Source organism: Sarcophilus harrisii, chromosome 1, assembly GCF_902635505.1.
Source record: "Sarcophilus harrisii chromosome 1, mSarHar1.11, whole genome shotgun sequence".
NCBI classification, from domain to species: Eukaryota; Metazoa; Chordata; class Mammalia; order Dasyuromorphia; family Dasyuridae; genus Sarcophilus; species Sarcophilus harrisii.
In genome coordinates, this window is record NC_045426.1 from 463651955 (window position 1) to 463678883 (window position 26929).

General features: G+C 34.2%; 1 protein-coding gene across 4 annotated transcripts in view; it reads left to right on the forward strand.

Moving 5' to 3' along the window:
* NSMAF (neutral sphingomyelinase activation associated factor) overlaps positions 1-26929 on the forward strand; it is a 66603-nt gene that overhangs the window by 31180 nt on the left and 8494 nt on the right. For 3 of the 4 annotated variants that reach the window (XR_004230939.1, XM_031946372.1, XM_031946373.1), the window contains exons 11-25: positions 581-652; positions 5971-6079; positions 6796-6849; positions 8710-8886; positions 12612-12691; positions 13880-13970; positions 14063-14126; positions 14271-14322; positions 14450-14570; positions 14976-15107; positions 16356-16398; positions 16833-16996; positions 20563-20671; positions 22410-22468; positions 26134-26201. Coding sequence is in view for 3 of the 4 variants with exons in the window: in XM_031946372.1 (XP_031802232.1) it covers positions 581-652; positions 5971-6079; positions 6796-6849; positions 8710-8886; positions 12612-12691; positions 13880-13970; positions 14063-14126; positions 14271-14322; positions 14450-14570; positions 14976-15107; positions 16356-16398; positions 16833-16996; positions 20563-20671; positions 22410-22468; positions 26134-26201 (1395 nt within the window). In the remaining variant the exon portion in view is untranslated. The remainder of the gene's footprint in view (positions 1-580; positions 653-5970; positions 6080-6795; positions 6850-8709; positions 8887-12611; positions 12692-13879; positions 13971-14062; positions 14127-14270; positions 14323-14449; positions 14571-14975; positions 15108-16355; positions 16399-16832; positions 16997-20562; positions 20672-22409; positions 22469-26133; positions 26202-26929) is intronic. The other variant, XM_031946374.1, reaches the window with a different exon arrangement.

Consider the following 26929-nt stretch of genomic DNA (forward strand, 5'->3'; position numbering starts at 1 on the left):
ACTACTTGTCTGAAATTAGTTAACTGCCTTCTCTGGGCCTTAGTTTCAATAACTATAATGAAGGAGTTGGCCTAAATAACTTTTGAGGCCCTTTCCATCTCTTAAGTCCATTGGGAAAGAAGAGCACAACAATGTCCTTTCCTACATCTTAGAGGACTTTTCTATTGTGGTCTGCTTTGCCATGATCATCTCTACTGTGGCTTCCTCTCTCTGTCTCTTCCTCTCTCCCCACCGCCCCCCCCATCCCACCCCACCCCCATCTTCCAGGTGATTCAAGACTTCAAGAAAATAAGAAGTATCTCCTTATTAAATGTTGTGTGTGTGTGCATGTATTTTGTTTTGTTTTGTTTTTTATTTAATTTGATCATTGCTACAAGTAATAAGGATATAAGAGGAGGGAGGGGAAAACCTCCAGAATGGTAAAAGGAACTTTGAGAAGTTCTTTCTTTCTTCTTCATGGCTGAAGTAAAATTTAATTTATCAAAAGATAGAGCTCTACATATTGTTTTTTAAAGTTATCAGATGATTGTCTTAAAGAAATATGCCAATATTGTGATATTTGGGATTCTTTCTCTTAAAGAAACCTGTAGTCCAAATAACACTTCAGGATGTGCGCCGGATTTATAAAAGAAGACATGGCCTAATGCCTCTGGTAAGTAAAAGTACATGAATGATTCTGGATTAATGGTTTTCATTTCCTGAACTAATGAAAGAGAGAGTAGTGTAGAGGATAGAGTCATAGAGTTATAATTAAGATTTGAGTTCAAGACCCACCTCTGACTAGCTTATGGATTGCAAATTGTGTCAATAGTAGTAGTTCTCTCACTTATAAAATTAAATTATATGTCATTGATAGAATTAAATCATAGGCCTTGAGCTTACAAAGAATACTAGTTTGTGTACTTAATGTGTATTTTTTTAAAAATGAGCGTGTTCTTATTTGGCAAATAATAGATGGAATCATGGTGTCTATTCCTTTTAGATGAGGTGTACTAATTGATATACTATGGTAAAAATGACTTCCTTTTAAAAATTATTTTTCTCTGAACTTTAACAAATAGCTACCAAAATGAATAATTCCATCTACAAAGACAAACATAAAAGGAGGATTGCATATAAAACTTTGACTTTTTAAACTATATCACTTATTTTTAAATGTATATTATAAATTCAGCATGCTTATTTTCCAAGCTGCCTTCTTTATATTTTCTTCTCAAATACTTTTTTTCTGATTATTCACACACATGCACACATCTCTTTAAAAAAATATTTTTTTATCACTACCACAAATATCTATCTTCCCCTCCCCCCCCCCAGTTAAAAGCCACACAGTAATATAGCATAGTTAAGCAAAGTATGAGGTCATGTCTGAAAAGGAATATCTTTGTCTTCATCTAGAGTCCATCATCATTATGTCATGCTTTATTATAAATCCTCTGGATTCAGGATTGACCCTAAGCTTTTTAAAGTTATTTTTCTTTACAATATTACTGTCATTGTAGAAATTGTTTTACTTATTTTCACTTTGTTCTACATCAATTCATACAAGTCTTCCCAAGATATTCTGAGTCTCTTTTATAATTTCTTTCAGCTCAATAATATTTTATTATATTTTTATACCAAAATTCATTCAATCATTTACCAATTGATAAGCATCCCCTTAGTTTCTCTAATTCTTTGCTTCCCTCATTCCCCCTTTTAATCCACTTCAGAGCTCATCCTTTGACGTTTAAAGTTTTTTTTCCTCGTCAATTTTCCCTTTGTATTATCTTCCTTCTTAATCTTCCTCCAATCCCCATTCTTGCCTGAGTTCCTATGGATTTTTTTGTATTTCTACACAAAAGTGTGTGTGTGTGTGTGTGTGTGTGTGTGTGTGTGTGTGTATGCGCGCGCGCGCATGCGCGTGCTTCAATTCCCTTTGTCTGATTCTGGTAAAGATGAGGTTCATAACACTTGCTTTTTCCATTTTTTGAAGACTCTTTTCTTTCAACTCAGTATTAAATTCCACTACATTCTTCTTTTCTACATTCATGTATTTCTTTTTATCTCTCTTTTTTTTTTTTACTGTCTTTAAACCATCTAATCAAAACCAATTTACACCCAGAGTCTTAATTTTGTCTTATTATATTTATTTTATTTCAATTCCTCAATGTTCTTTGAATTTGTTAATGTTTCAAAGGCATACTTGTATCTTTTCCCTTTATAAGAATATTGTCTCATATATAGAAATATTAATTTCTCTTTGGAATAGTTTGATTTTTAGAGTCCCATTACTATTTTCTGTTCTAAAGTGTCTCTAATTATTTTTTCTAGAGTTTGTAATTTCATTTTTAAAAAATCTTACTTTGCTTCTTCTAGGTACTTATCAATTTTTTCCCCTTTAAGATTCTTCCAATAATAATTGTCAAATTGTTCTATTCTTCTAGATTGACTTTTTTGATATAATTTTATCTACAATAATTTATTTTTTTATCATAATAACTTTTTATTGACAGAACCCATGCCAGGGTAATTTTTTTTAGAACATTATCCCTTGCACTAACCGATTTTTTCCCTCTCTCCCTCCACCTTCCCTTAGATGGCAAGCAGTCCTATATATGTTAAACATGTCGCAGTATATCCTAGATACAATATATGTGTGCAGGACCGAACAGTTCTCTTGTTGCTCAGGGAGAAATGGATTCAGAAGGTAGAAATAACCCAGGAGGAAAAACAAAAATGCAAACAATTTACATTCATTTCCCAGTGTTCTTTCTTTGGGTGTAGCTGCTTCTGTCCATCATTGATCAATTGAAACTGAGTTAGATCTCTTTGTCGAAGAAATCCACTTCCATCAGATTACATCTTCATACAGTATCGTTGTTGAAGTATATAATGATCTCCTGGTTCTGCTCAATTCACTGAGCATCAGTTCATGTAAGTCTCTCCAAGCTTCTCTGTATTCATCCTGCTGGTCATTTCTTACAGAACAATAACATTCCATAACATTCATATACCACAATTTACCCAACCATTCTCCAATTGATGGACATCCATTCATTTTCCAATTTCTGGCTACTACAAAAGAGCTGCCACAAGCATTTTGGCACATACAGGTCCCTTTCCCTTCTTTAGAATTTCTTTGGGGTATGAGCCCAGAAACAGCACTGCTGGATCAAAGGGTATGCACAGTTTGATAACTTTTTGTTGGGTTTTTTTCTTCTTTAAAATATAAGATTGTTCTCTCTGAGGGAGAGGGTTTCTTGGGGAGGTTTTCTGGAGGCAGCTTTAGTTTCAGTTACAAGTAAATAATCACCCAAAATCGCAGCCAGCTGATAAAAGTTCAGATCTTTTATTGTGTCCTTCAATATAGCCCGGTTAGCTCAGAGGCCTATCTCTCTGCTTGGTTCCAAGAGCTCTTGCAGCTTTGTTCTTTGCTCCTGCCTCTGCTTTCTTAGCCTCCAGCCAGCACCAAGTTGGAAGTTGTAATGAATCTCTCTTGCCTTCGAGAGAGGGCTTGTGAGCTTCCTCCCAGAGTGCTCCTCTCCGACCCCTGGGAATGTTCCCAAGTAACTGGAGTGGCTCAATGAAGCTCTATTTATGTTGAGTGTAAAAGGGTGATTTCCGCCTTCTGGAGGCAGGGATTAAGGGAGGTGTGAATTCAGATATCTCTTTCTAAACCCTGAAATCTCCCAAACATGTGAACTCCAATGAGTACTTAAATATTTCTTGCTTCTATGAGCTCTCTAAAGGTGTGAACACAAGCATCAATTCTATCAGTTGTACTTAGTACCTTGTTTCAAGTTCTGGCCCAAAATATCTCCTTCTAAGATCAAATCAATCATATTGAACCATGCTAAATTAGATAATTATTGTCCTATCAACTCTAATGGCTTAACAGTTTGTAAAGATTCCAACAACTTTTTGGGCATAATTCCAGATTGCTCTCCAGAATGGTTGGATCCATTCACAACTCCACTAACAATGCAAAGTGTCCCAGTTTTCCCGCATCCCCTCCAACATTCATCATTATTTTTTCCTGTCATCTTAGCTAATCTGATAGGTGTGTAGTGGTATCTCAGAATTGTCTTAATTTGCATTTCTCTGATCAGTAGTGATTTGGAACACCCTTTCATATGAGTGGTGATAGTTTAAATTTCATCATCTGAAAATTGTCTGTTCATAGCCTTTGACCATTTATCAATTGGAGAATGGCTTGATTTCTTATAAATTAGAGTCAATTCTCTATATATTTTGGAAATGAGGCCTTTATCAGAACCTTTAACTCTACAGTAATTTCTTATGGTGATCTGTGTCTTCTTTTGTTTACGCATATCTTTTGACTTAAATCCTGAATTAGAACTTTGTACTGGGGCCAGATTACTCTTTGCTATACTCTTGGATAGGATAGTCAGCCATACTTGGTTTTGACCTGGGTTCCTGAGATTATCTCCTCCTCTTCAGTTGTGTCTAGACTAACAGAACCGGTATACTCAAATTACTTAATCTTTAGAACTTTTGATAGTGTCTCAGGAGAGAGTGCCTCAGAGCCCCTGGGCCTGGGTGTCCTTTTGCTACTCTTTCTAGTAATGCCAATACTATGGATTACCAGCTACCCTGGAATTGGCTGAATTTTTATGTAATTCTGGCATTGATGAAATCACTCGCTATAGTTTCCCTACAAATGAATCTCTTTTTAAAAATGTTTTCATAGTATTTTATTTTTCTAAATACATACAAAAATAGTTTTCAGCATCCACTTTGTGCAGAAACTTGCGTTCCAAATTTTTCTTCCTTTCCTCCCCTTTTCCCCTCCGCAGGACAGTAAGCAATTTGATATAGGGTAAACATGTCTAATTCTTCTAAACATATTTCCATATTCATCATGCTAGAAATATATATTTAAAAAAAAAAAAGATCAAAAGGGAAAAATGAGAAAGAAAAAACCATAAGAAAACAAATGATAACAATCAAAAAAAGGTGAAAATACTATGTTTTAATTTACATTCAGTCTCCATAGTTCTCTCTCTGATTGTGAATGGCACTTTCCATCATAAGTCTATTGGAATTGCTACAAGTGAATCACTTGAATTCAGGCTAGTGCAATTTTTAGCTATTTGGCTGTTTTGTGGGAGTTGGGTTGCTGGCCTCAGTTGAAGTAGCTATTTTAGCCAGAAATTTCCTGATTCTTTCCTTCTAAAAAGACTACTCCCAAGTAGTGAGCAAGATAAACTTATTTCATAGCTCTAGGCACATACATAGAACGCTTGCATCAGTTTGTGGCCTTAAGTGGAATGTAATGAAATCAAATCAAATCCCTAGCTTTTTACTCAATAATTTGTGGGAACTCCATCAATCATTCTCTTTTATCATATAGCTAGGTATGAAAGTAAAAATAGGGAGATAATGGTGAGTTATTACTTTTTTACACTACTTTATAATAGAATTAGTACAGCAAACCTAACATAACAGCAAGTCACACTACTAAGATGCAATTTGTATACATTTCCCTTTTCTGTTCCAGAATCTCAAACTTTCCTATCTTATCCCAGCTGGAGGCAGAGACAGCTAGCAGTAGGGGAAATGAGGCAGCAGATAATCTACTTTAATATAATTGAAATATAATTGTGACTATTTACATGGTCAATTTAAAATAATTTTGTTGGTACTATATTAAATTACCAGGTAGCTTATAGGATATGTGATATAAAAGTAGATGCATAATTTTATATTATTTAATTTAAAAATAAATATTAAGACCTAATTTGATATATATATGTATATATTAAGCATGAGAAATATTTATAACACTTAGTTTAGTGGTCCTTAAAATCCCTCTTATAGTTACCTCTAAAATACTTACTCCCAAGTTTGTAAATGTAAAAAATGCAAAATCTTGATTAAAAAACTGAAATTTTTGTAATGTTTTGAATTTGGTTATTAAATGTATATAATGTCACTGGTTTTAATTTTTTTTTTCTGACTTTATAGGGTCTGGAAGTATTTTGCACAGAAGATGACTTGTGTTCTGATATCTACTTAAAGTTTTATGACTCTCAAGATAGAGATGAACTCTATTTCTATATTGCAACTTATTTAGGTTTGATGTTAATTTCTTATTGTTACTTTAGTCTTTCTGCTTCAGTAGCTGGGTCAGTGAGTAAGAGGAATTTTTTAAAAATCTAAAATTATATCTGTGTGATTTCATTTATTTCCCATGAGTTTTTAACCTTAGGTTCATAAACTTTTAAAATATATATTTTTTTTGATAACTCTTTCAGTATAATTAGTTTCCTTTACAATTCTCTGTATTTTATTTTATTCATTTTTTAAAACTCCATTATTTTGAGAAGTCTATAGTCTGCCAAAAGAGTCTAACAAAAAAGGTTAAAAATTCCTGTTGTAAATAACAGATATAGTTGATTTATCTCTTTATCTAGAATAACAAAATGTATTGATTCTTTTCTTCATAACTTCATGTGTTGCACTTCTATAGTAGAGAGTATTTTTATAATTCTTGAGTTTTTCATTTTTGAAATAGGTTATTATAAAGCAACATCAAAAAAAATTCCATTTTGATATATTAACTCAGATTTTGCTTCATAATATTGCTAAAATATGTTGATAAATCATTTATTTTATTATTGATTATACACAACTGAAAAGAAACTTAAGAACTAATTGGTTCTGATAAAATGTACTTTCTAAATAATAGTGCAATTGTATCAAGGTTTAAGGTTTACAAAATGCTTTACAAATATTTGATCTTTACAACAAACCTGAGAATTAGGTACTGTTGTTATCTCCATTTTGCAGATGAGGAAACGGAGGCAGACAGAGATCAAGTGACTCACCACAGTCACGTAGCTAGTAAGTGTCAGAGGTAGAATTTGACATTAGGTTTGCTGTCTCCAGGCCCAGAATTCTCTATCACACCATTCAAATTCCCCTGTTCTATAGTTCAGATTTTTTTAGATTAATTGCTTCTCACCCTTCCCCTCCCAAATAAGAAGGTACTCATAGAAATTTGGACTTCTTCACTTCAGTTCCTTGTTAATGAAATGCAGAGCAAGAATCCATATTATTATTTATTTGGCTTTGGTAAATTATTTTTATGTAATAGAATTAGCAGAGGATAAGTATTAACCAAGTCCCATTTAGTGTGTATAATGAATCCCCTTCCTTGATCAAATTATAGTTTTTATAAAAGAACAGAAGAGGACTTTTATTGATGTGGTTATAATTGAGATTAATACATCTTTGTGTGTAGTGGACCATTTTATAAGGTAGAATTAAGTGTATGTTCCTTTAAAAGTAAAGATTTCCCTCAGGCAATTTATTTCTAAAAATTCAACACAGCCTTTTTTTTTTTTTTCCCCCTCTTAAACTCTTCAGGTTAACTCTGAATGCATTAAATTAACTAGTGGCATAAACTTACTTTTATCACATGCTTTCTAATTTTATTCAGTCATACTTCTCCTTTTATTTTTTCTTAACACAATCAAAATGTTACCAAAAAAACCTAGAACTGTCATAATGAGTCCTATTTTTTTAAATCACCAAACTAGGACTTACCCTCAATCCCCAAAATGTAGGAACAACTCTACCTTTTTTTTTTTTTGTTTTAAATCTTATTGTTCAGATAACCCACCTTTTCTGGGTTGAAGGTAGGAGAAAATAAGTTAATTAAAGTGTTTTGGTTTAAGAGATCTTTTCTGGTAGCTAGCTATTTGAGAAAATTAGAGAATAAATTTTGAATCTATGCCACATAGATTAGAAATAAATAAAAATGTCTCAGTAAATGAATCAAAGTAAACAGAGTCTGGGATACTGTTCACAGTAATGTAAATATGTGATGATATGGCCTACAGTTTCTGCTACTGAGAAGGCTTAGGCTAATGGACAGCTTGAAGTTGAGCCCTGAGCTTTAATAAGCTAAAGCTAATTGAGTGCCTTCACTAAATTAGGTACCAAAATAATGAGTTCCCAGATCGTTGCCTCTTTACAAGTCTAGTGGGCTTTCAACCACAGCAGGTCAAAAGCTTTTGTCCCAATCAGCAGCAGTGCCAGACCCATAATTTGGCTGCTATGCTTCAAGTGAGTGAGATGAGGAGAACTGATTCCCTCCAATAAATAAATAAAATAACAAAAACGAGTAAATTTGCTAAAGAAGATGGAAAATCCAGTGAATTTATTCCAAATTTAGGGTTTGACTATATTTGATATTTTTGTTGGGGGTGTGTGTGTGTGTGTGTGTGTGTGTGTGTTTTATATGTTTTCCATAGTCTTTATGCCCCTTTATGAAAACCATTGCTATTTGCTGAAAAATCATTTTCAACCTTCTAGCATATTTTCTCAAATGAATAGCCTTGTTTTTTTTTTTCCCTACTGCCACTTACAAGTGAGATGTAGTCACTAGCAAATAATTTCCTTCTTCCAAGTTTGAAAGAAAACAAGAAGGCTTCTCCCCTTCCCCCCATGTTGTTGTATTAAAAGAATCTAATTATCATAGCTCTTTTGTAGGAACCGTGAAATATTTTATATGTTATGAGAATTTTACCCAACATTTGAGAAACAATCTTAGAGCGATTTGTAGTCTAAGCAGAAAACAAAAATGGTAAAAATAAATTAATTAGCCTATCTTTAAAATTCCTATATAAAGTGTACTAATTGGTCAGTTATTTGGAAATAAATGCTTTGCCTCCCAATGGCTTTTTTTTTCCTCTTCAGAAAATCACATTACAGAGCATACTGCGGAAAGTTATATGTTGCAGTGGCAGCGAGGGCATATCTCTAATTATCAGTATCTTCTGCACCTCAACAACCTAGCTGATCGGAGTTGTAATGACCTCTCCCAGTATCCTGTGTTTCCATGGATAATAAATGACTATTTCAGTGCGGAATTAGGTAACTAGCATACATATATTAAGATAATATTAACTGTCACTGGGATAACACTCAAAGGTTTTCAAAAGAGATGGGATGATGTGCTACATAGCTTATTGGTCCTCCTTAGAATCAGGAAGACTTGGAAGTGCCAGAGGCACACAGTTATAGATAAATTGCCCCTCAGAATAATATTCCTTGGAATAATTTCAACATTAGGAGTCTCCTATATACATGAAATCACATGTCTAAGGCCTAATATTCTCCCTCCCCTGATAAAAAAGCAGTGGAGAATTTACCAGGTTCTTAACAGATGTTAATAAGGACGTAGTTGCCTTTATTTTTTTAAAGAAGAAAACTTAATTCTTTGGGGGATTTATTTTAATGATGTATTGTCTTTATTTTTCAGCTTTTGATTACTATCTTAAGAAATGAACACTCATTGGTCATACTTGGGGATCCTAGATTAAGAGCTGACGGGGAACCATTTTGGTTCCTCCCATTACTTTAGAGATGTATTTTAATTAGTCAGTCGATATTTATTAATCACTTTTATTAAGCTAGGCACTCAGCTAAATTTTTTAGTGAGGTGCTGAATTTTAGTCTTGGTTCTGTCCAGTCATCAAGGCTGTCTTCTGGGGAGCCAGCCTCTATATGGGCAATAGGAACCAACTGCCAAACAGTTGGACCTTCACATGGCCAGCCTAGGTGAGCAGAGGGCAACTGAAGCAAAGATAGGGATTACCTTGTGCCAGGCAAGTCAAACTACTGTCACCATCATGATCTTTACTGCCTCTGACATTGTTGGAGACAGCCCAGGACCTTGAATCCTGTAACTTTGAATATAGCTCTGCTACTAGATCAGTGGCAGATTATCTAATACAAGAAAATTATAGAATTTTTCTGTGGAAATAACATTTAAAATGAGGCTTCACTATCTTTGTTGCCACAGTACCCTGAAAATCATATGGTCTTTCCATCTGATTCAGAATTGAAATCTCCCCTATGTTTCTAGGGAACAATGATTGTCTTACTTTTTTGTTTGTGTCCCTAGCACTTAGCGTAGTGTTTTGCACATAGTGATCACTTAATAAATGCATCATTCCTTCATTTATCCAACTATGGAAGTGGATTGATTAGATATTCTTTTCAGCATCTCAATACTAACTATAATAGATTTCTTTGCACTGTGATATAGAAGAAAATGAATAGGATTTCTAGTTATAGGACCTGAATTCTAATCCTGCCTTTGCCACTTGGAAGACACTTAATCCCTTTGGACCTCATTTTCTTTGTCTGTGAAATGAGAGGGCAAAATAACCTCTAAGGTCCATGCCAGCTCTAATTCAATATATGTTAATTATTGAGAAATGTTTAATATCTGTATGTTGTTTTAACTAAACACATTACTGAAGCACCACTTTCATGTCTCATCATGGCATAGAAGTCAACTTGAGGACCTAAGAACAAACCCTGTCAGGTCCTGCAAAACTGGAAAGACTTCAAAGATGCCCTATCACTGAACTTGTCTATTGTAGTAATAACCTACTTAGATTTAGAGAGGTTCATTATCAAAAGGCAGGCCTTTCAAGGGGTATATATATATATATATATATATTTTTTTTTTGGTAGAGTTGATAAAATTTACATTACTACAACTCTTGAAAACTGTTTACTAAGGTGTGGAAAAGCTATAGTCCATGCCACTAGAATGACTGCTCCTATTGAATAAATGTTCTTTTTTTTTTTTTCTTTTGAAATAAATTAAAATCATTCTCATCCAAATTCTTCAAAATATATACATAGAAATGATACATGGCAGTCATACTATACTTAGAAGTGCTAAATGTTGACGCATCACTTAAATTGTTCTTTTTTATTGCTTTTTTTTTTCTGGTTACACATGTATATTCATTTTTTTAAAATATATTTCTTTATGAATCATGTTGGGAAAGAAAAATCAGAACAAAAGGGAAAAACTGCAAGAGAAGAAGAAAACAAAAGGAAAAAAAGTGAACATAGTATGTGTTGATTTACATTCAGTCTCCATAGTTTATGCAGATGATGCAGATGATATTTTCTGTCCAAAGTCTATTGGGATTGCTTTGGATCACTGAATCACTGAGAAGAACCAAGTCTTTCATAGTTGATCATTGCATAATCTTACTGTTACTGTGTACAATGTATTCATGATTCAGATTGTTTCACTCAGCATCAGTTAGTGTAAACCTTTCCAGGCCTTTCTAAAATCAGCCTATTCATCATTTTTAATAGAATAATGATACTCCATCATTTTCACATATTATAACTTATTCTGCTATTCCCTAATTGATGGGTATTTAATTATTTTCCAATTCTTTGTCACCATAAAACGAGCTGCTACAAACATTTTTGCATGTGGGTCCTTTTCCCTTCTGGGATATAGACCCAGTAATGGCACTGCTTGCTACAGCATAGGTTATGCATAGTGTTATAGCCCTTTGATATAGTTCCAAATTGTTCTCCAGAATGGCCGGATTATTTCACAGCTTTACCCACAAAGCATTAGTGTCACAGTTCTTTCCTCATCCTTTCTAGCATTTATCATTATCTTTTCCTGTCATCTTGGCCAATCTGAGAGGTGTGAGATGGTATCTCAGAGTTGTTTTAATCTGCAGTTCTCTAATCAGTAGTGATTTAGAGCATTTTTTTTCATATTGCTATAGCTGGTTTTAATTTCTTCATCTGAAAATTGTTCATCTCCTTTGTTCATTTATCAGTTGAGGAATGACTTGTTTTCTTATAAATTTAATCCAGTTCTTTGTTTTAGAAATGAGGCCTTTATCAAAAACACTGCTATAAAATTTTTTTCCTAGCTTTGTACTTCCCTTTTAATCTTGTTTGTGTTGGTTTTGTTTGTGCAAAAAACCTTTTAAGTGAAATCAAAGTTGTCCATTTTGCATTTCATGGTGTTCTCTAGTTCTTTGGTCATAAATTCCTTCTCCAAAGATCTTATAGGTAAACTATCCCTTGCTCTTCTAATTTGCTTATGATATCACCCTTTACACCCAAATCATATACCCATTTTATCCTTATTTTGGTATGGGGTGGGAGAGGTAGGTCTGTGCCGAGTTTCTAATGTCATTTTCCAGTTTTCCCAGTAATTTTTGTGAAACTGAATTCTTATCCCAGAAGCTGGAGTTTTAGGGTTTCTCAAATACTAGATTGCTATAGTCATTGATTATTGTGCCATGAATAGCTAACCTATTCCATTTAGTTATTCATTTTGAGAGGCACAGTTAATGTCAACATTCTACAAGTGTGTAAGAGCTTATTTCTCAATGATAAAGTCATGCCTCCATACTTCTCATAATTTATACTTAAGTTTTGAAACAAGGCAAAGCAAATTTTTTCAATTAGAAAGCATTTTTTGTTTCAATTAGATCATCACCTTTTTCCTCACCGAGTGGTTTTTATCAGTCTCCAGAATGTCCTTAATATTTAAGAGGTCCCACACTTCAATTAATGTTAATAACTTACTATACTAGAGATTATGATTGCTTTTTTTTCTTTGCTCTGTGCCTTCTTGATGATTGAGAATATTTTCATTTCAATTCAACATATATTTAACATTATGTTGACTCAATGGATATTACCTTTTTCTTTAGAACCTAGGAAAGTTGGGGGAGGGGGTGGTGAGTTTGATTTGGTTTTTTAACACATGCACTACACAAATAGCAACAGAATTTGGGTTTTATGTTTTTTAGATCTGTCAAATCCTGAAACCTTCCGGGATCTTAGTAAACCAATAGGTGCACTGAATAAGGAAAGACTAGAAAGATTATTGGTAAGTTAAACCATGATGTCTTTTTTTCTGTCAGAGATTCCTTGAGCTATTTCCATCGCATCATCTTAATGACCAAGGTATATTTTATTTCTCAAACAAGCAAAAAATAAGATAAATAGTCGGGAGAGGAAGTTCCATGAAGTCAGTTTCCCATACTCTTCCATAACCTTACTTACTCCAGTATTTCTACCTGTTCTGCTACCACATGGATGCCAAGGTTGTCATTAGTCCAATCTTCTTGTTGAGTCATTGTTTTCAGACCTCTCTGACTCTTTGTGACACCATTTGAGCTTTTCATGACAGATATATTGAAGTAGTCTGCCATTTCCTTTTCCAGCTCGTTTTATAGATGAGAAAACTGAGGCAAACGTAGCTTGCCTATTATCACACAGCCAGTTAAGAATCTGAAGCCAGATTTGAAAAGGAGTCTTCCTGGGTTAAGCCCTATCTCTATCCACTTTGCCAACTCACTACCCAGTCTAGTCTAACAGAAAAATAATCTTATTCAGATACTTAAGTGGATCTGTATTGTCATCTGATTTGGAGACTTCAAAGAGATTCAAATTGCAACTCCTTGTGTAAATTTCATACATCCATCTGTTCCTGAAAGGTCATCACAGAGGGTTCATTCTGGAGGCCTTCTTAGAGTTCTCCCAACTTTGCAAGAATACCAGTAGAGAGCACTTTTGATATCTACCTGTCATCCCTTACTTGCCATGTGACTAGCCCATTTTTTCATTCTGTCTGACAAATTATCTATGAAGAGCTCCTGGGGGGCTGAGTCATAGCCAACTCCATGGGCCTGTTTCCCTCAGTGTGGTACTCCTCTTAAATTCAAACAGATCTTAATAACCACAAATCTTTGTTGCTGCAGAAGTTGCATTCTATATAAAGTAACCACATGTCTCTATAGATAAGAAAACACAAAATTGGCTTAACTGCTGGAAGCCAGTTAGTAGTATTTGCATATTTGTCCTTAAATATTTCCTTCCCTCCTCTTATCTTTTGAGAAATAAATAAGAAAAATCTGTTTTCCTTTCTGCCTTATATTTTCACCATATCCTCAGCCTCTTCTAGCATATCAAATATCTTTTAGGCACATTTTTCTATAATTTCATTTTCTTTGTGTACATATGATGGCTCTTTTTTTTCATTGCTAAGAACGGTGTTTTCTTTCACATGCTATAGATACGTTACCAGGAAATGCCAGAGCCAAAATTTATGTATGGAAGTCATTATTCTTCACCAGGCTATGTGCTCTTTTATCTTGTTAGGATAGGTAAGATTCATTTTTATGGCCTATTAAGTTTTGATCCACTTGGATGCCAAATGATTGAATGATCAAACTTGGTTCTTTGACTTTCTTTCTAGCTCCAGAGCATATGCTTTGTCTTCAGAATGGAAGATTTGATCACGCAGACAGAATGTTCAATAGGTTTGTTATCTCCTTTATATGTTTTTGAGGTGTGGCATTTAAAACAGACTCTCTTTTTCAAAATTGTATATGTGAAACTTTTAAGAGACCAAAATTCTTAATCTTTCTTGGTGAGTCTAAATTGTACTGTTTTATTATATTTAGTGTTGCAGAAACTTGGAAAAACTGCTTGGATGGTGCAACTGATTTTAAAGAGGTCAGTAAGAAAGCTGATGATTCACCATGTACATAGTTTTTATGTACATTAGTCATTAGTACATGACCAATGATCCTTAATAGTTTTTGATGTTTATTTGTTTTTTCCTCCCATAAAAAACTTTCAGCTGATTCCAGAATTCTATGGTGACGATTTCAGCTTCTTAGTCAATAGTCTGAAGTTAGATTTGGGGAAGAGGCAAGGAGGCAAAATGGTTGATGATGTACAACTCCCACCATGGGCATCAGGTAAACAGGATCAGTGGAATCCTAATAAGCTTTGTTGTCCAGAATAATAGCAAATGTTTCCATAAATATCTTTTTGTTATTTAGAGTATTCTCGAATGAAAATAAAACAATTTTTAAAGGGGGTCATTGAAGAAGGGAATCCTATTTAGGATCTAAAGTCTTTCATCTTTGTAAAATGAATAGAGGGTTTTATATTTCAAGAAGGTTGAATTTTGTGAAAATAATTATTTCCTACCCTTCATGTGTTTTTAAGATGGTAAATGAAAATATAATCTTGTTAGTGGTTGGTTTTCACTATCTATACATAAAATGGGATAGATCTGTTTGGATTAGGAGGATATGAAGTGGGAGAAAAGAAGAATGGAGACCCCAAAATCAGTTGTCTTATTTATTTTGTTCTAATAGGTCCTAAAGACTTTCTTCAGAAAAGTAAAGAAGCATTAGAAAGCAATTATGTCTCAGAGCATCTTCATGAGTGGATTGATCTAATATTTGGCTACAAGCAAAAAGGAAATGAAGCCATTGGAGCCCATAATAGTGTGTAACAGATCTATTGAAAATCTTTCATATCATTTGGTGAAAACAGTCCAACATTGATTAAACGCTTTTTTGCAGAACCTAGGGCTTGGTGCTAAGGACACAAAAGCCAAAACCAAATAGTCTACTATTCAAGAACTTATGTTCTACCTTAGGGATACAAAATGAATACAAACAAGTGAACACACAGAAAGTTAAAAAGGGGAAAACATGTAGTGAGGGAGAGGTTAGGGGAGTACCTGAAGGAAGAATAGGATTATGAGAGGCAGAGGTGAGGAATGAGCCCATTTCAAGCATGGAAAATAATTTGTGTAACTGTATAGGGATGGAGAATGAGTGACAAGTTCATGAAATAGCAAGTAATCCAGCTTGGCTGGAATGTAAAGTGCATGAAGGAAAATTGTGTGACATTAATGGAAAAGCAATTGGGGCCAAATTGTTGAAGACCTCTAAACATCAAACTGCGAAGTTTATATTTTATCTTAGAAACAATTGGGAGTCACTGAAGTATTTAGAAAGAGGGACTAAAAATGTAGATTGGAAATAATCAGAGAGTTCTATAAATAAATTTAGAATATAACTAGAGAACTTCACTTTGTAACCCTAAGAGGTTTCATATGATTTTTAATACTCTTTTATCTTGTTTGTATTCTCTTCTCTCCAGCTGTTCAACAACTCTAATTATAATCCAATTAAATATGGTGGCAAAGAACTCAGATTCCTCTAGATACCTATTAACATCTGTTTTTAATTGAAGTGAAAGTGATCATTTGTGTTATCTTTCATTTTACTTTTTCTCTGCACAACTTCTGAGGGGAGGGGATGAAGGGAGAGAAAAAGCGGAGGTGAGTGGGAAAGATAAAAAAAAAAATTCAATCTAGATTGTAGACATGGCTGTATACTGCAATACTATTACCATTCAGGCTATAATTCAGACTAATGAGTCAAGTGCTTAATGAGAAAATAATACATTTTTGATGACTGAAAAAATAGCACTTAAACAAGTCATCCAGGCTGACAACTTAATTCTTGTTTTAAGGGATTTTGCTCTTTATTGGTATCTTGTATGAGTGTAGTTGCTAAAAAACAAAAATCAGAAATCTAGGTTCTCTGATAATTAGGTTTTTAAAATTTTAACCTCTTGACCTTTTGAAGTAGATATTATATGTCATGGGAATTTACACATTTTCAGTTAAACATATCTTTTTTTTTTTTTTTTTTTTTTTTTTTTTTTTTTTTTTTTTTTAGTATTTCATCCCCTCACCTATGAAGGAGGTGTCGACTTGAACAGGTATTGAAATGACTATTTTTAAATGTTTCTTCAACATAAGAAATACAGTGCTCTTACAGATTAATTTTTTAAATATACTCCTCAGTGAAGTTAAGGCACATTTAACATGAGTCTTATTTGATGATTTATTGTATATGATGTATCTCTTATGTGCAGTGTGTTATACTAGATACTGCAGCAAATCCATAATAATTATGGCTGGGTCTTTGCCTTTAGAGTACTTAGAGTTCAGTGTATAATAAGAGTGATAAGACAAAAAGAAGTAGAATATAAATAATAAATACAACATGCTGTAATGTCAGATGACAAAGAAATCATTAGCAGATAGGAGATATACAATTGATTTGTCTTGCTATCACTATGTATTATCTGAGTTGGATGTTTTTAAGAAACTTGTGATATAATTGCTCTGAAAATTGTGTTTTACCTAAAAGTATAGAGGATCCTGATGAGAAAGTAGCTATGCTGACCCAAATCTTGGAATTCGGGCAAACACCAAAACAACTATTTGCAATACCTCATCCTCGAAGAATCACCCCAAAGATCAAAAGCTTGTCACAGCCCTCCAGTCAGAGTGCTTCCTTAGCAGATTCTCCAGGTAAATTTTATAGAGAACTCAAGTACTTTGTTCAGACTCTCTTTCATAAGATAGATAAATAGAAGTAGAGATTGGTTAAGAAGTGAGCTTTTGAGTTGCAGGGAGTAGATTTTTTTTAATGTCTACCAACTTCATGTTGCTCTTATAAATTATGAATAGCTGTTGGTTTAAGTCCGTGACCGTAGAGAAATCCAATTACTTTTATTTGGGGCATTATTCTTTTAGCTTAGGTTAGGACTGGTTAGGACTTCATGAATGTTGTTTGTTCTTTCTCTTTTTCCTTGATTCCTTTGCCCAAAAAATCTAGTTTTGAGTCTTGGTTCTTCATTTCCCCATGTTTATGGCCTCTAGCTATGACATTATTTTGCTGTCAAGCAGCCTTAAGACTCCTAACAAGACAGGAAATCAGGAACAATTGATATCCTATTCTTTCTTGTGGGCCACAAGACAAAATCATCCACTGAGCAAATAATTGTGTGTCCAGAACTGTGGTAGGTGTTATATAACCTTATCCCATTTCCATTTAGAATGTTTTTCAGGCATAATCAAGGTAGGTAGGTTGCAAATACCACAATATACTCTTTCACAGATTTTTCTTATATTTTTTCAGCAATATCTAGTGAATTTTGTTGCTCTTCATGAGGCTACAAGGCTTTAAAAAATGTCATTACCCAGCTATACATAAGATTATTTCATGGTCATATTTACATATTGATGCTTAGTCATATTCTCAGTAACTACAGTCATATGATCATGTTGCCCAAAAATACTAATTATTTTAAAAAGGTGAATGAATGCCTCTAATCCATCAGAAAAGCAGAAATAAAGGGAATGTCAACAATAACAGAATCCCAAAGAGAAGTGAATAAACAAAGGCATCTAGTAATCAAAAAACTTATTCTTTTAGTCAGTTCATAGGGTTATTAGGTTACAGTTGAAAGGGACTAAAGTCATTGAATCTAACTTCTTTACATAGGCATGATGAAAAAAGTGGAATCCAGATCTCCCTGAGTTCAAATGCAGAGCATGCTATAAAACGTGCTGTCTTAAATTTCGATGGTCATGGACTGTATGCAAGGAGTTCCTTTTGGCTAGAAAATAGATTCTCAAGAAATTTTCCTTATATTTTTCATTTCAATTCAAATCAATGATTTTTGCTATGTTCCTGCTTTATAATAGATATGGAAAAGATACATCATTTAGAGATAAGTCCCTATTCTCATGAAACTTACAGTTTAGTGGAGGGACATGACAGATTTTTTTTTTTTTTTTTTTTTTTTGTATTATACTTCAATGTGTTAGTGTAGTAGAGGGCTGTGAAAAATGCTATGTAAATTCTGAGGAGTAAGGAAGGTCATTATAAAATGGAAGGATCTGAAAAGCTTTCAAAGAAGAGGTGATAAATGAGTTATACTTCAGACACTGGGTAAGATTTTAAAGAGCAGAGGTGGCCATTTTTTTGCAGGGAACAGGAGACTTATGGAATGATGACTAATCAGGTTTTGCTAGACTACATGCAAGTTGCATGAGATAAAGAAGTAAAACTTTACTAAGTACAGAATAAGAAACCACTGAAGGGCTTTGAGAAGAACATGACTAAATAAATAAAGTTGATTGGTCTGGTGGTGTGTGGTAGTTGTCCTAAGTTTACAAAGAGGACCAAAATGACATCACTATGTTGGAGTCAAGTTACCATGAGCCTGACTTTGGCTGATCAGATCAGTATGAGCTTGGAATGCTCAGCCACAGGTCAGACACAGGTAGTCCGGTGAGCTAACTGTGCACATCTCCTGTTTCTTCTGAGCAGATTCAATTCTGCTTTGTTCATTTGTTCTCTAATGAAGGCATGCCATTCTGGGCAATCCTGTGCCAGTGTCTCCTATGTCATACAATCACTTTCAACTTTTCAGAAGTTTCTGCACATTTTTTTAATGTTTTGACCACAGAGTGAGATCTCCACTTGCCACAGTAATCAGAAGAGAGTTAGGTAAGCAGACAATTTTTAGGACACCTTTTCTCACACTTGGAGGTGAGCAATGTGATCTTTAAAAGGCTGCTGAGGTACCTAGAAGGCTGCCAGATCCTACAGCTGCTTCCAGTGAGAAGACAACCCTGGGCCACCTATGGGTAGGGTTGTGACCTAATACATCTACACCTGCTGCTTCAACATTCGCCCAGTGCTTCAGGGCTCTGAGAGAGGTAGAAATAGTAAAATGGTGTGGTCCAGTCTTTTGATTCATATGTAAATTGGATTTAAGAAAGGCAGAGTTGCACAAAGTTATTAGCCTTACTCTCTTCCAGTCATCACTGTCCAGCTTCAGGATAGAGTCAAGACAACTGGTGATGACTGAAGGTGCAGGAGAGGACCTTGATGTCTTCACTATCTAACCAAGCTCCGAGCTCTCCACCACATCTGCTCCTCCTGCCTGGATGGCCATTGGAATGTGTTGTTCATGCTCCTGTCGCACAAGGGGAAGTCTGTGCTTGCTTGGAGCAGACTCCCTGGCTGCCTCAGGGACTGAGGGGCTGAAATTTGTTAATTCCGGCCTCCTTTAGCCTCTCTGCAGAATCAGTTTACTTGGAGGCGTGGCCACTGTGTGCGCTGCAGCTTCGAGTGAATTGGGGGGGTCAGGCAAACACCAAAGGTCAAAAGCAGCCCATAAAGGGCCTGACCGCTCTCACGCTAGGGGCTTTAGTCTTCCCTGGACACAGGATGGATTGGAAGAGGGAAAGTTTGAAAGGAACTAGTATAGGTCTTTTTGGAGGCAGTAGTCTGGGGGCATGATGATGAGGTTTTGTCCTAGAATGGTAATTATTGGAACCAAAGGAAAGAGGTGGTTGTGAGAGATACTGTGAACATATAATTGAAAAGAATTTGTAACTAACTGGATGTGTGAGGAAAGGGAAGAGTCAAAGATAACATCTTTTTTTCTAATATAAGAAGCCAGCACCTTAATAGAGACTGATAAATCAGGAAAATAAGGAAAATACAATAACTTGTTTTTTTGGTACATGTTGAGTTTTCAGGAGTCACATTGTTATCTCAGAGATATCCTGTTGAGTAGCTTCAAATACAAATTTTTTAGAGAAATCACTGCAGATGAATATTTTTAAAACACTCATATAAAGGTGATAGTTGAATTTATCTTTAGAAATAAATGAGATTGTCAGGAGAGAGATAAAAGGTGGCTGAAGATAAAAACTTAATGAACAGTTGGCTTAAAAGGTTAGAAAAAAGACAAGCAGAAGCTAAAAGGGAAGAAACAAAACTTAGAGGAATAGAAGTGAGATGGCCAGTAGTGTCAAATATTCCAGACAGGTTAAATGGAGTGAATGATGGGGGAAAAAAAGTCCTTTGCATTTGAAAACTAAGGGGGTCTAAGGGACAACATTCCAAATGCACCCATATCGAAAAAATTGTCTTCACAGAATATGCTTCTGAAAATCAGAACCTAGTCATATTATCGCTAGTATTTTTCCTTGAGTATTGCAACAGTAAAGTAGTATAAGACATAACTATTTAGAGTTGGGTTTTTTTAGTTATAACTATTTTGGCAATGACTTAGTCTCTCCAGGTGAAGAATCATTTGAAGATCTGACTGAAGAAAGCAGAACACTTGCCTGGAATAACATCACCAAACTGAAATTACATGAGAGCTATAAAATCCACAAAGAGTAAGAGTTTTAATTTGAATATTAGCAAACTGGCAGACTTTACAAAAATTAATATTTTAAAACTTTATTCATGTGTTCATAGGAATTAAGAAAAGCCATTATTCCATCTCCAAAAGTATGTGTTGTGACCTTGGATAAAGGGCTTTGAAATGTGGCCCTGAATCTTTTTTTTGGATCACCTTGCTGAATGATGACAAGATATTAGAATTTTGTTTACCTTCTCATTTTACAGTTGAAAAAACTGAGACCCAGGAAGTGACATGCTTAGGTAAATAAGTGAAAGCCTAAATATTAGAACCTAGGATTCTTAAGAGGAAAGCTATAAACTCAGGAGACTGGGCTTTCCATTTGTTACTTCCTCGTGTCATTTTGGGCAGGTCACTGAAACCCCATGACCTCAGTTTACTTTCCTTTCTAAGGGCTTAAACTAGATTATCTTTCAGGATTCTTTGAGCTTTAATGTACTTTCCTGTTCTCAGTAAGAGAAAATATGGAAAAGGGAATTCACATATGTTGTTATGTGTGTAAGGCCCCATTCCTAGATGTTAGGGCTTCCACTTTTGACCCATATATAGTAGTTATCTATTACTAGGATTGTTGATCATAGAGTGGGAAAGAATCTTAGAAATAATTTACAAATGAGGAAACTGAAATCCAGTTTAATGACTTGCCCAAGGTCATACATACAGATTACAGTAAATTGCATGTCTATGATTTTAATCCTTTAATCCAGAAGATCTGGATTAAAATTATCCTTTTCCACTTCACTATCCTTCTTCCATATATACTCTTACTGGCAGTTTCTTCTCTCCATAAATAATTTCAAGGTTTTCAGAAACCCCCTCAGGCCCTTTGGACAAATTTTGAAATTATGATTCATAATCACTATTCAGGGGAGGAACAATATAGGAGAAGGAAGCTCAATGATGATCTTTGCTGAATAGTGATTGTGGATGTCAGATTTTATACTCTTGAGGCATTATTGTGCTTTAAGTTGGTGTAATCCATGGGGGAGGCATTTTATGGAATGAGAACTTATAGGCTGCTGAATATGTTTTATCAGAACTCTTTTATAGGATGTGCTTGTAGCCAGTGATTTTTTTACTAAGGCTGGAGATGTATGCATGCTCATAGACTATGAACATTACCATTACTAGAGAAAGGGTTCAGAGGAGGAGATCTGATAGCCACAATTAAACAGTGTCATCTTAAACACTGCAACTCTGTGTTATTATTTTATTCCAAACTGACTTTTTGCTTTTCTGGAGCTTCAAGCAGACGGCAATGCAGATGTAATCAAACCCTTCAAAGAATGTGTAGAAACATAGGCGACCTGTTCAGACACCTAGAATGTTATAGATCTGCAGGGGAGCAAGTCTACTGGCAAATTCATGTGCTTATTCATTTCAGCTCAGTGGGATAGAAGAAATCTGCCACTTCCCATTTAGAAAAGATATTGTGAAAAAGTAGAATTGGCTTGGTGAGTTAGAAGAGAAGTTGCCTAGCCTAGCTTAGCCTACCCTTGCCTTAGAATACCTGTAGAGCAAAAGGATGTGAGTAGACATGAGATAATTGAGTAACAATTTAGTAAATGTGTGTAGGGCAGAACACTTGGGGATCCAGAAAGGAGAGTAAGGTAAGAAAACAAAAGAAGAATATAGGGTAGCGGGAATTGAAGAATAGGGTAAATCCCCTACAAATATGATGATAACTGATCTATAAAATTGTTTTTAAACAGGGCAATTACTGGAATAGCAGTCTCTTATAATGGGTCTTCAGTCTTCACAACATCTCAAGGTTTGTCTCATGTTATAAAAATTGAGAAGTGAATCTCAGCAATATGACTAAATCTGAACTTCAGTTTTTCCAATTCAGATTCCTTTACACAAGGAAGAAGCCAAGTAGCAGAGAACTTAAGTTGCAGAGGACTATTCTGTACAGCTTTGCCATAGACATGAGTTCAGCTGATTAAGTAGAAATTCCTACAGATTCCTTATTTTTCTGATTTAACTTAAACCTTTTTGGTTTGTTTTAATTAAATTTCTTGGGCATTTTACAATGTAGAAAGAGTTAGCTTGAAATTTGATTATAGGCTCCTGGGTCTAGAAGCAAAAGGGATCTCAGAGGCTGTCTGTCCAACCCCCTCATTTTACAGTGAAGGATACTGAGGCACAGAGAAAAATGACTTGCCCAGGATCATCCAGGGAATAAACAGAATGAAGTCTAAATCCAGATTCTCCAAGCAACCCCAAAACTAATTCCTTTTTATCTGTCCCACTTAATTTATTGGGATATCTTCCAGAGAATTCCCTCTCTATAGAAATCAGAATCAACCCATGAGGAATGAAAGACTATCAGGGATGAAATTATGAAGACACAAAGAAACAATTCTGACAAAAAGAATTTGTCTAAAAGAGATTGCTGTTCTATTGTTATCATTATCATTTATGTTATACCTTAACAAGATTACTAAAATAATCTGAAATTGTTAGTTGATAAGTATATTTTTAAAAGATTACATTAATAATTTTAACATCTCTAAGATGGACTGAAACAAGAAAATATATAAATATGAATATGTCTGCTTTCCCTGGTATCTTGATTTTTAACATTTTATCTGTTTCCTTTTTAGATTTCTGAAAAGTTAATTTTAGGAAGGATACTTTTAATTAAGCAATCTATTCTTTGGGTCTCTAATCTGTTAAGTTTTGATTCTGTTCTATTAATCTAGAAGCTTTTACTTTTCTATCAAACACTATCAAATAAGCCAAAATAGTACTGTTTGATTCTTGTTTAGCACAATATTTTATCATTCGTGATTTTTCATCCCTTTTATATGCACAAATATCTACTTCAGTAGATATTCAAAAGCAAATTCCCACAGAGGATAGATGTGATTATAAAGCCAGTCAAAGGAAGTTAATACTCTGATTCTTTACTAGGCTCCTTTAGTCTCCCAAGTTATACAAAGACTGTTCTTATGAAAGAAAGAAGCAATGATCTTTTGCCAGGATGTTCATTCATTTGTGTTTTGCTATATCCCCAGTCTTTATACTGTTAAAGGCATCTTTAAATAGGGCTTTGTATTCTTAGCTAGGCTTGTCCAACACAGTTGGTTTAAAATCCTTCTTTAATCTTTGTATGATCTTGTAAATCTTGACATTCCTTTCTCCAAGCTCTTGAATATTAAAGTTTAATTGTTATTCTTGATTTGTCAGTAAGACATGCAAAAATTTGAAAACTTTAATTTTTACTATTTGCTCATCTTATTTTTTTTTAAAGAATCAGTTACTGATATGCACATTTCCTGCATATTCTATTATTATTTTCATTGTTGAATGTGTTTTAAGTATGGAGAGGTAATAATCAAAGATTGGTTATCTAATAGCTCAGATTAAAAATTGAAACAAAAATTTAATAGTTGTCCATCCAACAATGAGAAAAAGACAGATTATTTAGTCATGACAGGGGCAGGATATTTATTGAGGACATAGCCATCCTGTACTGGTGTTGGCATATTGCTAGAATTTTGCCTCAGAGAGAACAAGGCTCAAGGACATTTTCAGTGCCCTTTAAACTGGCTTAGCCTGTGCGGGATAGGATTTGAAGAAGAGTTGTCCAGACCTAGATCGGGGAACCCTGATAGATAATCTTCTTGCCACAGGAGAGAGCCCAGGAAAAATTACATATTAACTTAACTCTTATATTCATCTTTGGCATTATCAGCTCTATTACATAGTAGAAATTATTGATCTTAAGAAAATGTCTTCTAAATAGATAATTATAAAAAAAAATGTAGTTTCATTTATCCTACTTTCTCTGTTCATCTTATTATATTTCATTAGTAAATATAACATAAAATGAAAAAGTTTGAATTCTAAAAGTTAATCATATTAAAAACTTGATGGGAGTGGCTTTCAGATAGGATCTATACTTGGTAGTGGAGCATTTATAGTCCAATTTCCTTAACTTTCAACCACCCCAAAGTGATTGTAAAGCACAGTAAGGATTTCTGTTTTCTTCAGTATCTTTATGATCTGTAATTTCATTGACATGGATGGATACTCCCTCCAGCAATACAGTTTGTAGCTGCTTTTAAACTTTGTATACAACCTATGAAAGTTCCCATGAATGAAAAATTTTTCAGCCTATTTTCAGTATTGATGCTGAGCTTCTCTGAAGGTCAGTACATTTGTCTGTAGAGAGCAGCTATGTAGTCCATTGCCAGGCCCATCTTTGAAGTATGGTAGGTCCTTGTGTTTTATTGAAATAACTTCAGAGAACCCAGGGTCCCCTCAGAGCTAGTAGGCATCTAAGGTAGGACTTCAATAGAAAGGTGATCAGTACCTTCATGGAAAAAATTCATCTGTGTTTGCAAGTGCCTTTTTGTTTTGTTTTGTTTTCTTAAGTTACCATCAGAGAACATATGCAAAATATGTAAATGCTGTCATGGAACTTCAGCATGGTTATTTTCTTTATCGTTCCATTTAAGTTGTAATATACAAAACAAAATAAAAAGTTATGATTACTATTTTCTCACAGTTTTTAATTAACTCTCATATTTGGACATTAAAGTAAGTTTATATGTTAGTGCCAAATCTTGCATGTGCCAAAAAGTCAGTGAGGTGGTAGTGTAAAAAATGATTTTAACATTTAAAAGTTGTGATAAGCAAATGATGCTAGAATAATGTGCTTCTCAGTTATTCTGCTTCAGGAAATGAGTGATACCTTTAATTGGGGTTCCTTTCTCATGATTACCAAAGCAAGAAAGGCCCATAAATATTATTGAACTATTTGTCAAGGCATATATATTAGGTGGAATATTTAAATAATACAAGTTAAACATTTTAAATTTTCACTTTCTGTCTTTAAGCTCAAATCTGTTACTATATTTTCAAATTTTAAATTTGATCATGTTGAAGTGTGAGAAAAATAATACAGTATTTCATTTGGGTTCTGTAAATTCTTTCTTTGGCAGAGAATGATGTTCCATGGAATCTCAGTTGTCAGTTAGACCATTCTGCTACCTTGATATTATAGAATCCTTCTGTAGCATGTGTGATGGATAGTCACCCTGTTATCTGAACAAACATTTCAGTGGACAGAAATCTTACTCCTTCAAGATGCAGTCTGTTCCATTATCATATAGCTTTAATTGATAGAAAGTTCTTTAACTGATGGTGTCTGAATACAAATTTTAGCTTACTTTTTTCCTTCACTTTCTTTTGTTTTCATAGGTTTTTTGTCTCTTTTTCACAATGTGACTAACATGGAAATATGTTTTGCATGACTGCACATGTATAACATTTATCAAATTGCATGCTTTCTCATTGAGGAAAAAAAAAGGAAGAGAATTTGAAATTAAAAACTAAAAGATCAAAGTTATATTTGCATGTAATTTTTTTTAAATGTTAATTTTTCAAAAGTTGTTTCTCATATTTTTTTCTTAATAATTGCATTAGATTCTACTTTGAAGATGTTTTCTAAAGAATCCAAAACTCTCCAAAGAAGTATATCATTTTCAAATATGGTGAGTTACTTTTAAATCTTATTTTTTATTCAGTTTTGATGGACATCAGTATACAGTTAGTAATTTGATTATAGTAATTTGATGCTTAATTTCTCTTTCATCTGTCCCCATAGAAAATGTTTTGTGTGTTATTCTAGGTTATTAAATTAATCCATTTTGAAAGTCAGTTTTTCTTTCTAATGCTATTGTGTTTAACCTAGAAGTTAGTGAATGAATGAATGAAAAAGCAACAATTAAGCACTTACTTTGTTCTATGTATGAACTATATTTTGAAGGTTTAAGTTGAAAAAGTTAGAAAGTTCTTAAGGAATGTTCTTAAGGAAATTCTACTCTAACTGGGAGAGATAAAACACAGAAGCAATTTCATCTGTAAATCAGATAGCAAGACTTAGAATAAAGTCATCACAGGGTAAATGGGAAGATCTAGAGGTGCATATATTACATGCATAGTTAAGATGGTAGGGATTGTGGGACATAAAGATAAGACAGTAGAGGAATCTTAGGAGGGAGTGACAGTTCGGATAAGGCTGGGAGTTTTCTCTCATCAAAAAATTTGGAGTTGATTCCCATATCATCCATAGTTTTGAACAGTCAGGTTTCTGAGATAGAGTAGTGGGTTCAGGACAGCCTCAATTGTGTGGCTCTTCTAGCTGCCCAACTGCACTAGGTTGGTTCTTTCCCATTTTTGTTTGTTGTTTTGTTTTGTCTTTTTTGTTTTTTGGTTGGGA